This window comes from Carya illinoinensis, chromosome 7 (genome assembly GCF_018687715.1).
Source record: "Carya illinoinensis cultivar Pawnee chromosome 7, C.illinoinensisPawnee_v1, whole genome shotgun sequence".
NCBI classification, from domain to species: Eukaryota; Viridiplantae; Streptophyta; class Magnoliopsida; order Fagales; family Juglandaceae; genus Carya; species Carya illinoinensis.
The window spans coordinates 33,128,899-33,144,130 of NC_056758.1; the positions used below are offsets into that span (position 1 = coordinate 33,128,899).

General features: G+C 33.6%; 1 protein-coding gene across 2 annotated transcripts; it reads right to left on the bottom strand.

Annotated features, from left to right (window-relative positions):
• Positions 1-4,935: 4,935 nt before the first annotated feature.
• On the bottom strand, positions 4,936-9,000 carry LOC122315170 (AT-hook motif nuclear-localized protein 27-like). 2 transcript variants are annotated; one of them, XM_043130961.1, is made up of 2 exons: positions 8,362-9,000; positions 4,936-8,171 (listed from the first exon to the last, which is right to left on the bottom strand). In XM_043130961.1, exon 2 carries the CDS (start codon positions 8,098-8,100, stop codon positions 7,186-7,188), a length of 915 nt encoding a protein of 304 aa, XP_042986895.1. In that variant the 5' UTR covers positions 8,101-8,171; positions 8,362-9,000; the 3' UTR covers positions 4,936-7,185. The 2 variants fall into 2 exon arrangements, with proteins under 2 accessions (XP_042986895.1, XP_042986894.1); XM_043130960.1 differs by having other exon boundaries at positions 8,358-9,000.
• Between the last annotated feature and the right edge of the window lie 6,232 nt (positions 9,001-15,232).

The following is a 15,232-nucleotide window of genomic DNA, read 5'->3' on the forward strand; positions in this document are numbered from 1 at the left end:
GCATCCATCCTCAATTTGAAAACTCAAAAGTGTTTTCGAATGGCTACGTACTACCTTTCACTTCTGATCTCAGTTTAATTTCTTCCTCTTATAAATCATGCCATCAATGTCCGTGATCCCAAATGGGTCATATGAGTTATGATAGGATATTCTGTGATCGGAGAAGGCGTCTGTCGAGAGGTTTCCGGCTACAAAGAAGGCGGTTTTCAGTTCTGCGTGTGAGGTTTATTTCTTACTTCATCAGGTTCTTTTGTAAGTGGAAGTTCCCATATTTGAAAGCTTTAAAAATATTGCCGAAAAAAGGTACTGTAGCCAAGAGAAGGATCATCACGAGCAATATCATCAAAAATCCTAATTCCCAACAAAGAACGGTAACTACTTGCAGCTCGAGATCATATAATCAAATAAATTCATTTCACTCAGAAGCCATTTCCGATTGCTTGGAATTCATCAAAATGTCTGCAATTTCAGCGGATGGCAACTCTGTGGCCAATAGCCTAGATGGGAATTGAGGTGCACGATCAGGGACGCATATTAATTGTTCGCAAGATCAGATCTGCATGCGTGGACTCTTCTTTCATATATGCAAATCATGCATACGCTTGAGATGTCTGTCGACATTTAAGGTGAGGATGCATGCGCAGATTTCTAATTTCGTCGTCTTGATTTATCGTGGTGGCCAGGGTAACATGCATGATCAAATATTGTTTATGTCGACGCTCCGATTGCCATGCATGCATGTTTTCGTGTCATACAAACGTTGCCCGAAAATTTTGATCATTCCAAAGTAACGACTGCATCATGTTACGCCATTATTTCATGTTTTTACAAGAAAGAATTAGCAGAGACATGCATGCGTGGTTGATGTTGTCCCCGTTTTCTCGTTAGCACAGAACTGTACTACTCATTTCGAGATCTGTGCGTTGTGTTAGAATTAGCTGTAGACGGCGTGGCTTTCACGTCTCATAAATTTTGCAATGAAGGAATTATAAAAACGATTCCCGAATCCCGAGGGATTTTGTTGTCATGATCATATGTATCCAGATAAAAGTTATACTTAATTATTAGCTAGTAATTTGAATTTCTTGATCTCTAATATCGTTGTAAATAATCAATTATGGAACTCATGCTGCTGTTCCTAACATATATAATATATAGTATATTTTCTTCTTCTTCCGTTTTCCCAAAGGTTCTTTTCAACATATGAATTAGGAACTGGTCCCGGTCCTGATGATCAGCTAGCTCTGTAATTAGGCATGAAATTAAAGAATATATTTGTAAGGCTACATTTGGATGTCAAGATCATCACCTTAATCCATTTCAAATCAATCATTTAATGGGATTTACCACCTTTTCAACTCTTCCTAAAAAGTTAAACCGGGTTATCGCAACCTACTTTATACATTTAAATACATATCAATAGAAATAACAAAACACTACTATAATTTACAGATGAATTTAGATTATCTAAAATCATTTCAACATTCAAATACAGCTTAAATCTACTTAATGATATACCATACATGTAGAGATCAATAGCGTATAAATTAATGATCTACCTATCAACTAGCATAAAAGTATTGATCTTTTATTTTTAATAATAATTATAATCATGAATCTATAATAAGTGGTACTCTGCCACGTGCCCCACAGGCTAAATGTAACTTTAATTTTAATTTTTTTTCTTTTTTCTTTTCACATTTTTTAAACATATTTAAATATTTTTAAAAAATAAAAAAAATACATCAATACATTAATATTCATTTTCTTAATCATCAAATAAAAAAGAATAAAAAATCAAAATACATGAGCAGTCAAAATAAGTGGACAAATTCACGGGGGCACACTAATATTATTCCAAAACTTATTAGTTGGAAGAATAAAATAGAGTACCAATCAGCTGCTAAAAAATGGGTATCTTTATATATTAACCATCGAGCCATACATATATAATACTGATTAAACATGAAAATTAATTAAACAAATCCTCATAAAACACAAGATCAATCCGGCTGCTAGCTGTTTGATATATATATATATTATATTTTGTCATATATTGATTCAGCACATATATATAAATACTGAAATAAAAACTGCATATGATATATATATATATATATATTTATATATGTAAGTTAAAAATATTCAAATAGTACTGTCATGAGCTATTATGTCATAGCAAGTTAGCATGCATTGATATGAAAACCATAATGTAGAAATACATAGTCAGGAGTATTTAATTATACAAAGTGCATGTGTGACTTATTAATAATATTAAAAATATTATACTTATTAAAGGCCTCTTTTTTTTTTTTTTAAATAAAGCGAGTAGAAGTTTTCTTGGAAAGATGAAAATTACAATTTAATATAAACCTACCAACTAATCAAGTAATGAGTTCAGTTTGGAGATCCGTCAAGCCCTGTTTGGTTACTAATAACATATCATCTCATTTTATCATTACAATTTTCACAAATTTTCACATAAAATATAGTAAATAATTCAAAATTTTCAAATCTTAAAACAAAACTACCATTAAAAAAAATTAGATTATAACAATATTTTATTCAACTTTTAACAAAACATCTTATCTCATCTTATCTGTGTAACCAAATAGAGCCAAATGTTGGACATGTAAACATGAGTACTTCTCCCACATTGATCAACTGCTTACTTATCAAGTCACATTCAACTTATCAAGTTTCACCAAGGAATGTTGAAATTGAACCCAACTTGGTAACTTAAGGTGCCTTGATATCCAAACACTATTTAAATATAAATATTTTTTTATTTCAAATTTTTTATCTAATCATTACTTAGTCATTATAACTTTTCCAAACTTCTAAACAAAATACAAAAAATAATTTAAATTTTTTAATAAAAAGTATTAAAAAATTTATATTATAACAATATTTTTACTCAAGCTTTTCTCTTCCATTTCTCAAAATCTCAAAAAATATGTTAACTCAAACCATTTTACTACCACTCACAAACTATTTAACTATTATTCACAAATTTCTCATCTCTTCTCATCACATCTCAACATCCAAATGAGGCCTAGCTAAGTATAATTTCCTTTGTTTTGCTGGATAAGAAAATTTTTTTCTAGGTATTTTTATTTTTACTGAATTAATTGAGTTCTTTTACTCATCATCTCTACACCACATACTTTCTAAGAGAAAAATAATAATAAATAAATAAAAGAAGTGTAATGTATAGTGTATGGACATACTTATATTTTTCATCCTTATATATCAAGTTACAGTTTGTTTTTGAGATATATATATATATATATATATAAATGATAAATACATTTTTCATAAGTACATTTTTACTATTATTTTTTATTTGGGTTAGAAAAATCAATAACTAGCTAGAAAAAAGCTCAAAACCAAATTAGACTTGTAAAATCGAACCGAAGTGCACAAAAAAAAAAAAAATAGTAATTTTTAATTTTCTAAATGAATCGGTCTGTATCAATTTTCAAAATTTCAAAATCGACCTATAGGTTGATTCGATTCTAAAATATTAAAAAAAAAAGTAAAAAAAAAAAAGTTTGTTTAAAGGACAGGATGAGTCCACGATGACCGCACTAATTTAATTAAGTTTTGGGACACCAAAAGGTTTGGTTTTTGTTTTTGTTTTTCCCAAAAAGGTTCATTTGCCTGCAGAGATGTAATGATCATCAATACGTATATGATCTAATTCGTATTTATCATCACGATGCAGTACTACGTACTATCTGATCATCATCGGAAAAGATTTGGTAATGTATCACTGACTATCGTTTAAGTTTCCATTGAATTTCCAATTTCGGAATTTAAGTTGTTGTGAAAGTTACAATATGTCGGCTTCACTTTTCTCCCCGGCCAGCCACCACCTCGCCCTTTAAATATATCTATATATATATTATAAGAGAAAAGTACTATTAATGCTTAATTACCCAAGAAAATGAGAAACAAATTAGAAGGACGAATTTAAGGAGGAATTTTCCTGCTTATTATGAGAAATTAACGCCTACATGATATATATGGTTGGAGAAGTCATGAGGCTGTAAGCCATATGCTCTCTCTCTCTCTCTCTCTCTCTCTCTCTCTCTCTCTCTCTCTCTCATGTTTGCTAGTAGTAGACATGCATGATCAGTACGTACTACACGACAGCTCGGTGCACGCAGTACAAAACTGGTCTCTCATGTTTCCTCCTGCATGCATGCTTCTTGGTATATACTACCCAGCCATCGGATCGCTAGTACGTGAGTAAAATAGAGATGCATGCATGAGAGAGAGAGGAAAAATAGATGATTGAAATGTATAGGAATATATAGATGGCCGGGTACGGTTCGGACTACATGATCGGGACACAATTTACTTGAATTCTGAAATCTGATGGCAATAATTAATATAAGAATTAAGAGTACGTATGCATGCATTTTTTAGGTCTAAATTAATATAAATGTAGAAAACCGAAGAAGAGAGGAAACTTGTATATATATTAGTTTAGACTTGAGCATTTCCCTAATATTAAACTTGAAGGGTTTTGTCTTCCCCGGCCCTTTTCTTTCTCCATCTCATCTAATCGAATCCATACATACGGCTCGATAGATAAATTCATACATGGAAGAGTTGTAATGCTCATGTTATTGATAATATTACCTGACTAGTTACAACAATAATTTGGGAAAGGTCCAATCAGATCGCTAGGAAAATTGCTACAAGCCTGTATATAGATATAAATCAAGCTAAATTTTCAAGGATTTGTTTGGCTGCTATTGATAATATGACCCATATATCTAGTTGCATCGTTTGGAAAGATGATCTCAAACCTAATGCATGTCGACTAATCTTACATGGAGCTAATTTAGGGACCATATACACTACATACTCTACCTTTTCCTTCTATCTAATTGAGCTTTCTGAGATAGAAAGTTAAGAACATGATTTCCCAGAAAAGAATGAATATCAGTCCTAGAAAGCTTCTGCATTAATATCTCAACAAACTCCAAAAGTTTTAATAATTAAGATGCAAAGCAACAGATCACACAAGTATTCCCTATATTGAGAAGGAGAAGCTAGGAGAAGGAGCAGAAGAAGGAGAAGCACAAGAAGCACATGAAGGAGGAGAAGAAAAAGAAGCAGAAGCAGCAGCAGCAGCAGCAGCAGGAGGAGGAGGAGAATGCTTCATTGGCATGCAACATGAAAGAAACATGTTTCAGGCATTCAATATCAAGCCAATTGCGAAATAAATAAAAAATAGCATCGATCATTTAAAAAGAAAATGTTTGTATATGCTCTACTAACATTAAATGAAGCACGGGAAAATTATCAGTTATCCCTTGATGATTCATCTCTGATCCCTCAATCTACAAGATTTAAGAAAAAGAAAGCTTCTCTCCCTTAAGGGATAAGGCGAATTATTATTAATACTGGTCTTCTATAGATCACATATCATTTCCTCCCTTTGCGTGCATGTGTAGCTACTATAGCAGATAATTGGTACATTGCCCACTAAAACTAACACAACAGTGCAACATAATCCATGATTAACTATGGAAAAGGGAAAAGCTAGACAGGACGTCTTAGGTTTTGGCATTGCATGATATTATACCAAAGTTTTTAAAAATCAATTTGAGAAGTTTAGGACATAAAATCTAGCCTTTCAAGGTCCATACAAAAAGAACAGAGAGATCAAATCCAAAGTTTCAAGAACATTATTTCCCCTCTGTCAAAGTTTCGAAGTCGCTAAGTTAATTAATTACATGAATAAATATTTCCTGAGTTTTTTTTACCCCTTTTCTCGGGAATTATCATTTGGGCAAAAGTTGTCTGGAGCTTGATTCTTGTTTTTCTTTTCTTTTCTGGGTCTTGGGAGAAGAAGCTGCTTCCATTTTTTTTCAAAATACAAAAGTGCGAGACAAGTGTTCGAATGTCGTAGGCAAGCATGTTTTAATTATGCTTAATAATTCTAATTCACAATCTCTGCAACCCATGCAGTAAACGTATGTTTTACTACTGACAAAAAGAACGTTCAATTCTTTGTCTAGTTTCTACTGCTGTAACGTTTGGTCAGCCAACTGCAAGTTGGCTGGAGAGAGAGAGAGATGCTTGGTCTTGCATTGTTCCTAGAAGTTCAGAACTAGCTAGCTAGGGTTTTATGCTGTTAGGGAGACAAGCTTTTGGGGTTCTTCAGGGTGCTTTTCCTATGTTGGGTAAGCAGAAAATGGACTGAAGACAGTGGCACAAAAAAGATGGATAAAACAGCACGGGTTCATTCATGTGACAAAAGCAAAGACTTTTTGCAGCATGGGGCACACGGAGTTTTGGCAAGACAAAAACAAAGGATATATATAATATTATACTATTCAGCTAAATAAATATGGATATATATATGTATCTAAAATTATATCTAAAATTCATATGTACATGATATATCTACCATGCATGTATATATCTCGATCTACATATATACACAGGTAATTAATTAAGAGGACCCACATATATATATAGCTTCCCAATACTTGTGTAAATTTCATGTTAGAAATTCACAAACTGAAACTCGTTTTGATCAAATTCTTATATTCAAACATCAACACAGAAAAGAATACGGCATGTATATGATGAAGTACTGCTGCCCAAGAGATGCATGGAATTAAACACAAAAATAAAGCCCCAGATATGTCTATTATATATAGCAGTTTTTTCCGCAATACAAGTCTCCACCCCTTATGTATAAAGCTAGCTAGCTGAAATAAGTGAAGAAATTAAGAGAGGAAAAGTTAAAAAAAACAAAAGAAGATCTAGGAAAGAACCAAATGGTTTATCGATCACTGACCTCCGAATTAAAAAGCCTGCAGATTCCTTAAATATTTGCTCCAAACTCATGCATGATGGCTTCCTTCGTGAAGATATCAAGCCTTCATAATTTCTTGTTTTGATCTTCTCAGTGCAAAGATGATGAAAGGACCAATTTGCTAAATATATTAGGAACATTTTGATCAAACAAACCGAAAAAAAAAAAGGATAGCTTTACATGTACGTTCTCCTGATCTCATCACCTCCTCCATCTCCAACAGTTATTTAAAGCTGAGAAAAATTGAGCTCATTCATGAGCCAGTCGCAGAACCAACATCGATCTAGTATCACTCGAAGTCTAACATACATTTCCATCTCAAATATTGAAATCTCCACTAATTAAAATGGAGGCCTTGGAGCACTCCCACCCCATCCAAACAGATCGCCCGAAAATGGAAAATTCCCCATATTCCCAGCTCCCATACTAAAAAGAGAAACACCACCAGCACCAGCACCACTTCCACTTCCACCACTGCCCTCCCCAAGGTGTCCTCCGCCGCCGCCGCCGCCTCCTCCAGTCACACCGGAAGACTGTGACGCTGAGGGTTGGACTTGAACGGCACCAGCTTCCTCCTGATCCTCTAACGGTAAACGTTCAAAAACAGCATTCGCAAACGAAGCAGCCATCAAAACCACCGGACCAGATGCCACCAACGGCCCCACCACACTTCCCCCAACAACCTGTCCCTGTCCACCAGACAAAAATATTGACAACCCCCCCGCTCCAGGCGGAGCCGGAGGTGGGAGCACCGTTCCAGAGAGAGACAGAATCTCGAACCTCCCGTGCAGCGTTACCACACTCCCCGCCGGAACCCCAGGTTGCCGCAGCGTAACATTCATTACTGTCCCGCTTCCGCTCAGCACACAAACCCCTCTCCCTCTCCTCCTCGCATAATTGGTCACGCTCTCCACGATGTCGGCGGCGTTGGCTACCTCGAGCACATGGGATCGAAGGGCATTGGGGCTGTCTCGTGTCACGATAATCGGTGGCTTCGGTTTGTTCTTTGATCCGGGGGGACGACCACGGGGGCGGCGGCTGGAGTTGGTGGCTGCACCGGAGCTACTAGTGGCTTGGGCATCGGTGTCGGGCTTGTTGTCTGGGTCTGACGAGTCATTGGAATCGGAGTTTTGTTGGGAGTGATGGTGCTGTAGATTAATGGTAGAAGTAGGAGGTGGCTGGAGGTGCAGTTCGGGCCTGAGGAGGTGGTGAAAATAGCGAGAACCAGCTTGGTTGTCTTCATTGTACCCCGCCATCGCCACATCTACTCTCTCCCACCACTTATTATTTGCCAGCTTCCTTTTCTCTGTACCGATCTCTCTCTGATCTAGTACTCAGATAAAAAAAAAAAAAAAAAAAAAAAAAGAAGAAGCAAAACAACCGGCTCGATCAAGAGCACAAGAAAAAGAGTTATTGTTTTTTTACGCAAGACTATAAAATTTAAAAAATTTACGCAAAAAAAAAAAAAAAAAAAAGAAAAAGAGGAAAAGAAGGAGCAAATTCTTGAACTCACATACTGAGAGAACCGAAAGAGTTTCCTTTCCAGAAATTTGGATCCTAGGTCAGTATATTGAGTCTTCGAAGGGGCTAATATGGGAACAATCCGTCACAAAATTCTGAAACAACTTTACTTGAAGGATCTTAGTGCAGAGTCTTCCGTACTATGCATAAGAAACTGAAACTTGCAGTTACATAAAGCTCCCCCCAACGAAAGGCTGTAATTCCAAGTAGTACTGCTTCGTTCGGAGTTTCTGTATATACTTGCTACCGCCAATCAAACCCTGAACTTCTCTCTCCTTTTCGTTAAGTAGTAATCAGAACCAAAACCATCCGGGAGATAGCCCACGACAATTCTTGTGCAGCTGTTTCTACAATAGATGTTGCCCTATCCGGAATCAGATCGTACGGAGAAAGAAAGAAAGAAATGGGTAGTGATTAATAATAGGTTATAAAGAAACTAATTTCCAGCGAAGTATCTGTAGTAGAAAGCAGAAAGGAACACTCGTCAATGAAAATTCTGAGAGAAGTTTCCACTGTCGAACGAGCAGCGAAGAGATAATTAATGGGAAAAAGAACAGCAAAGAAAATGGAGCAGCAAATGAAATTCTTGTAAGAAATCCACGCGCTCTAGCGAGGCTGAAGCTAGGGAGCTATATATGAATGGGAAGAAGGAAAATAAATTGTGAGAATTTTGAGGAGAAAATGGTGGAAAAGCGTGCGGTAAAAGCAGAAACCAAGCAATTACCAAGACATAAAAAGACTTTGTCACGTGAGATTCATGTGAAAGCCACTCCTCTTTGTCGAATATAATTCTTAATATTTAAATAAATATTATTCACGTATTTATAATTTCTTCTTCAATCATTAGGTTATATATTAATATATATATGTAGAGATAGTTATTATATGGATAAGAGTGTGAGATATTATAGATTTATTTTTCTTAACATGATTTCACTTTTCAATTTAATTTAAAAAATAAAAATATTTATATGTTTTATATTAAATGCTGATACCATTATCAATCTCAATAAAAGTTTAGGGAAGCAAATTCAGCATAAATGTTTGTGTAATACTACTCCTATATATATAGAAAGTTGTAAAGAAGCTTACATGCATCATAAGGCTCTAATGACTCCTCCAAAACCTGTAGTACTATATATATATATATATATATATATATATTTAAATGAGTAATATTATATATAGTCATAGAGTTCATAAGTACTGCATTCATTTTGAAAAAGAGTGAGATCTATTATTAAAAAATTTATTTATTCTCGTATAGATTTAGTATTTGTTCACTTTTTTCAAAATAATTACATGACGTTAACTTGTACACTCACGACTAACTATCATTTATCCATCCAGATTTATCATAGAAGCAGTATATACCTTAATTTTACCAACTGGGGGATCGAAGATCTAGATGATCCACTAATTCACCAAAACAATCTTTCATAACCTCAGTACATCATGAATGCTCATCATGAGTTAATGTAATTGAAATTCGAAGAAATTAACAGTACTATAGAAAGTTGAGATTCCAGCTCACCAATTTAGAAATGTTGAAAATATACAACGTTGAACGTACAAAATTATCAGCAGTACTGCTGTTCGTGTCCATGATCATTACTTACAAGTCAAAAACCTTGCAAGTATATCGAGCACACCAATTAAGATATATACTGGCGGGCCTGCTGACTCGATCTCCAAAGACTATTAAAACCAAAGAGAGTTGGAGAAATAAGACCAAGTTTTTGTAGACATGTATGGCTATATATTAACAGTAGTACCTCACAATCATGACTTTAATTCCTTGCAAAAACATGACTTTGAACAGCCAGCATGCATGCGCAGCCAGATCTAGGCCAGGGCGGACACTGATCCCTAGCTAATACCAGATTTCCAACAATAAACTAGCTAGTATCTTAATTAATGGAAGACTAGAAGGATTAATTCCGGCCAGAAAACGAAATGGATTAGAGGAAACCAATTATAAAAAATCCCAACCATAAGGAATGAATTGGCCGAACGTCTAGATTAAACATATATAAATGTTTCCATACCTCTACAATATCAATACTAATGTCTCTGTTAAAATAATTAATACAAAAATATTAGTCAAAACTTGCTGCAACGAAGCACTCCTCTCCCTATTGATCAGTCAATTATAAAGATTGGTATCAATATATACCAGTGCCCATTTGAAGTAGGTAAATACTTTAATCATTAAAAGATTATAAAAAAGTAAATTCACAATTTGATATAACTTGATGCAGTACATTATAATATTATAATATATTCTTTTTATGTATGTAACACTTCTCACATCGGAATATTAAATATTGATTTAGATCATTGACATGCCGCGAGGCTATGAAAATTTTAGTTTACATCCACTTCCAAGCTGAGTGCATATATTTATGTCAAATCTATAATTTGGAATATGAAAAATGAGCATTTGACTTCCATAAAGCAGTCATGATAAACTATAGTAACTTATCTACATGAAAATGAGTCAAATTAGTCAAGTATTCTTGGAGCATAAAATCCGCACAAATTAAGGGACAAGCCATCCAGGCTTTAGATTGTAAAGCTTTGCAAACACTAGGTAAACTATGCAACCCTAAAGGCCTTTCATCAAATGGCCTAAAAATTGTACCTCAAGCAACCAAATTGTTAATAACTTTTGAAAAATCCGAAAAGACTTGATGTATTTGATGCAATATGTTCTATGAGAGACACGTAACAACCAGCAAATGATCGAACGAGAATAGATGATATAACATGTTCCGTGAAAATTACACGATAATATTTAATATATAAGAGATGACTTTTCCACTCAGTCACTTTCTTTTTTAACTTTATTCTTCGTAAGAGAAGAAACAGACACGAGTAATTTTACCATAACGTAAAGACATGAAAATAAAAGCATCTTCTTTAAAGCTAGTAACAGTAACAACACGATCCTTTGGAGATCTAGCTAGCCACTTGTGATGGAGAAAAAAATGCTAAAAACATTATTAGGGCTACCAATTTAGATAGATAGCTTAAATTAATAAAGAAAAACGCCATTTGCTCGTTCCCTATTTCACAAGTTTGTGTCCACGCGTATTAGAGCCGCGTGATATAATATTTAGATTAAAGTGGACCATACGCCTGGGAAAATCAAATAATTAGGCTTTAATTAGGTTAGCTAATGAGAATTTATATAATTAGGGAAATGCATAAGATGCAATATAACCTATTAGAGAAAGGCATATGTACCCTTTAACCATGGTTAATAACTCACCTTCCATTCGAGTTAAAAAGAGAAGGTTCCATTTTAACTACTGATCATGCATGCCTCTGCCCTCTAAAATTTAGGTTGTGTTTGGTTACCTAATTTGTCTTAACTCATCTAATCATTACAATTTTTTTAATTTCTAATACAAAATATAATAAACAATTCACTTATTTCAAATCTCAAAATAATAATAGCATTAAAAAATAATATTATAATAATATTTTATTCAACTTTCATCTCAACTCAACTCACTATTTAACTTTAGACTTCTCGATGGAGAAACAGATCGATGTGATAATTTGTTTGATTCTGTTTATGTATTTTTATTATGCCAAAACAAAGTGATATTATATGCAATACATAACCAAAATTAATATGCTAATTATGGTGTCACTATAAGAAAAATGAGTATTTATGACGAAATATATGCGACAAGAATAAATATTTACAATTAAAATAAACTCATTTTGACAAAAAATAATCATTTTCACAGAAAATAACTGGTCACAATTGAACAATTTCTTTTAATATATTGTAAAAAAAATATATATTGTGAATATTATTAGTCTCAATTAACATTCTCAAATATGATTTGCTTTTTAGCATTTGAATGTATGCGGTGACGTCAAACATACCCTTTTTTTTTTTTATATATTTCTTTCACTATTATTAACAAATAAAAACAAAGCAAAATAAAGATATCATGATCTTTATATGAAAAACTTAATCTATTTAAATTTATTAACAAGATAGTAATGTATGTAGTGAATTATTATCGTCATTTTTCAGTGAAAAATTAAATTATATCATATAAATGATGTGGGGTGTAAATACTTTTAAATAAAATTACTCTAAAAAATTATCAATATGAAAAATTACTTATCATCCTCACATGACCACACACCACACATAATTTTTTTTTTCTTATCAAATGTATGATATATGCATGAGTAGAAGAACTCAATTTATTTAAAAATAATAAAACTAATAAAATAATAAAATAAAAATAAGTGTAGTGTGCGGTGTTTATGGATGATGAGTAACAAAACTTTACGAGTATTGGCCTAACGATATTCTATATATATACATAATGTACTTCCTACTGCGATCCCGTTAAATCTTTATAATTAATAATTAGTATATTCTTTATTTTAAAGGTCATATATATATATTTCATATCATACCATTATTTATGAAAGGAATATATATGTAATTAATTAAGAATAATACTTTAACCACAAATAGATTATATAAAAATAAACTTACAAACTGATATATCTTGATGTGGTAAATCAGATTGTAAAGTTATTTTAATTATAAAGTAGATATAATAAATTTCATAAAATCACATCAGTTTGTAAATTTATTTAATATAATCTCTTTATATCTCTAGTAATTATCTAATAATAAATATTTTAACAATCCTGAAAACTAATATTAATCATTCTTGCAATACTTATTGAGCTCGTGATTTATTGGCAACACCCACAATTGAATTTCATTGGTAAAGACTTAAATTGCATTTGTGGTGTATGTACATGTATAGGCCGGCGGACTAATGTTCATGGTAGGATAGATTAGCGCCCTATATAATATATATATATATAAATATAAACTTGCGTAAACTTTTTATAAAAAAAAAAAATTCGATTTTATTAATAAAAAAATATTAAAAAAAACTTAATTTTTCTTATCATTCTTGATAGAGCTTACTCCTTTTTGAAAAAACTTATATATTTACGGCTAGTCTCTAACGTAACGTTACCCTTCTATATAATTTCAGAATTTATCCAAATGGAAATAATAGAAATTTCGGGAACCTGCATGCATGGAGATGCGCACGTGCGAAATAAACAAACGCAGTGGTACTCCACTGACACGAGCATAGAAGCAGAAGTCACGTGCGGTCTAAAGTGTCAGGAGGGAGCAGCGAGGTGGTCAGATCAGCAGACCACGTGGAAGTTGTCGGTTCATCGGCATTGGGTCAACAACCTTATCTCTATGATCATTTAGCATCCATGTCCATATCCATCCATCCATCCTTGTCAAAGTCGAGATCAAGAGATGGCTAATAATCCGCCACATTGGCGGCCATACCTCTCTCTCTCTCTCTCTCTCTCTCTCTCTCTCTGAGCACAGAAGAAAAGGCATACATCCTCGATCATGTGTCCCCAGCTACTCCCCAACCACACGTACACGCTCTCTCCCAACCACAAGTGACATGTACACACGCGGACACATGAGAGTGCTAAAGCTCCACGACTCTAATGACTTGGCATGACATATATATAAATGGGACCCCAAATCCCATAGAAACGATGACATGTCAGCATGGGTTTACTAATTCTGTGGTTCACAACTGGCTGAATGATTGGGGTACGTTTCTTTTGCCACAACTACTTCTCTCTATAATTTTGACAAACCATCAGCTAACTTTGCTTAGCCCTACCTACCACACGTACTGAATATGCGCAAAATCAATCCCCCAAAAGAGACCGCATTCTGGGAATTATTAGGATTTGAACTCAGAACTCGATACCTTTTTTCTGCAGAGATCATAACTGTTTCAATAGCACATTTAACGGTACAGAGCGACCTGCAGGTAGGAAAGTTTGGCTATATATATTATCCTAACATAAAACAACATATTTAAAACATAGGATACCCTTGTTGATCATTGAGAATCCTAATATGTGGTAACCACTGTTATTTTATCCTTAATAATTATCCTCTATCGTCATGTCTTTCATATATATATATATATATATACTAACAATATGATTGCCTAATATTTCTATCATTTATAGGAGAGTGAACAGCATTCACTTGAGAATAGATTAAGGACATTGATCACGAGGCATAGATGAATTATGACTTGAAAAGGTTGGACACCTATTACCGATCTGCATCAAATTCATTGTCTCTGGGGAATTGGAGGGGCCCACCCACCACACAAGTTGGGGAGTTGGTCGGTCATGTTTAGGTCTAGAGGTTGTGTAATTGTTGCGCAAAAGTCCATCAACATGATTGGCCATTTTAGTCATCCCAACTTGTATTATATGTCTTCTCTCACCCTATTCATATATGTATGTAGACGCGCCGCCGCCTTACATGAACATCGATTTCGTATCCTCATTATTATTCCTCATTTGCTTGATCGCATGGCAGACTGGCAGTAGTACTCATGTATATTAATTGGCATCATATGATAACATATATACAATATGCATGCATATACCCTCGATCGGTAAAGAAAACCTTAATTTCAAAACAAGAAATTAAGCTAGCTAGCATGAGTCCCAGGACTCCTAGTATCTGTGTGCGAATATAAGAAAATTATAGTGGTATTCATATTTGTATTATAATCTTAAAAAAGATTAGTCAATTTTGAAGTACCTTTTCTTAAAATATTAATCAAGAAGTCCAATTTATCGAGTAGATGTTATATATATAAACAGTACAATATCCTTACTAATTAACGGTCAACCATGTGAGATTTAATAGGCCATGATTACGTAAAACTTTTATAATTTATCTACTCTATACGTACATGAGTTATTCTTTTTTTTTTTTCTATATATATAATATTAATTATCCAT

Excerpts from the sequence above, each read along its gene's own strand:
- LOC122315170 (XM_043130961.1), bottom strand. The coding sequence starts at position 8,100 with ATGGCGGGGTACAATGAAGACAACCAAGCTGGTTCTCGCTATTTTCAC.